At 35.2% G+C, this 1,241-nt stretch overlaps 1 protein-coding gene across 1 annotated transcript; it reads right to left on the bottom strand.

Moving 5' to 3' along the window:
• Positions 1 to 4: 4 nt before the first annotated feature.
• Positions 5 to 280, bottom strand: LOC102194837 (hemoglobin subunit alpha-2-like; the record flags this gene model as incomplete). The annotated part of the gene is made up of 2 exons (XM_005755777.1): positions 183 to 280; positions 5 to 77 (listed from the first exon to the last, which is right to left on the bottom strand). Coding segments are annotated over exons 1-2 (171 nt in total), but the record flags the coding sequence as incomplete, so codon positions are not given.
• Positions 281 to 1,241: the final 961 nt, after the last annotated feature.

Genomic DNA, 1,241 nt, shown 5'->3' on the forward strand with positions numbered 1-1,241 from the left:
TCACCGGGGCAGAGCCGGGGCGCAGGTCCTTCCAGTGGGAGAAGTAAGTCTTGGTCTGAGGGTACACTGTCAGCATCCTGGGTAAAAATGTAAGGTGAGTTAACAGTACATATATTTTAAAAAAAGGAGCACGTTAAAGCAGTCCATTTGGGTCCAGATTATAAGTCATAATCCATATTTACCTGGAGACAGCATCACAGCCGATTTGTTCCTCCTTTCCAGCCACCTTAGCCCAAAAGGCTTTGACTGTGTTCTTGTCCTTAGCAGAAAGACTGGTCATCTTGCCTGTTGACTTTTCGTTTGAAGTTGTCTTGACCACCAGAAAAGCTTTAGGCTTTTATATGTAGAACAGTAAACGGACACACCCGACACACCTCAGAGATAGCAACAGACTCTTGGACAGGCCCAACATAGCTTTGAAAACTACTGAAGAAAAAGAGTTTTAAATGGTGTTCACCTATAAAGTTAGTGCACACAATAAAGAAATAAAACTAAACCAAAGAGTGGAAAAGGAAAATGTATTTCTAGACAACAAAATCAAATCAGTTTTATTGTCACATCACATGTGCAGGTACACTGGTACAGTACATGCGAGTGAAATTCTTGCGTGCGAGCTTCACAAGCAAAAATACAATAACATAATAACAAGCAAAATACAAGAGCGGGTAAATCTGACAATTACACGAATAAATATGTGTACAATATAAGAGTATTTGCGCATTACTGAATGTGTATACTAAATATGTATATCTACGTGTGTGTGAGTGTGTGTGTGTGTGTGTGTGTGTGTGTGTGTACATATTTTAAAAATAAAATAGAAAATCATGAAATAACATACTTTTTCATAAATACCTAAAATTGCAATGTTTTTGGCTCATGGGTTACATTAACAAATGAAAACTGTATTTTTAACTTTGACTGTTTATTAAAATAATTGTTTATCATCTAAAATAATCAACTTTGATAGACAGTTCAGTTTTTAAGGTGAGACATTAGTGAATCCCGTATTTATTTATGTTGCAAACAGATATCAGAATGGAAAACAATTAATTAATGATATCAGAGGATTTTTATAACAAGGCATTTTCTTTTCAAGCATGCACTAATTTTTTATATTTTGACAGCTGCAATCTTAACAGTGGATTAAACATTCTTAGTTTGCTTTTTACACAGGAGATTTTGGACGCAGATTTGGATGGTGGTCTAATTCATTCAAGCAAAATTTGATGTAATTTCACTTC

This window comes from Pundamilia nyererei, unplaced genomic scaffold (assembly GCF_000239375.1).
Source record: "Pundamilia nyererei isolate P.nyererei 1_Seehausen unplaced genomic scaffold, PunNye1.0 scaffold03145, whole genome shotgun sequence".
Taxonomy (NCBI): Eukaryota; Metazoa; Chordata; class Actinopteri; order Cichliformes; family Cichlidae; genus Pundamilia; species Pundamilia nyererei.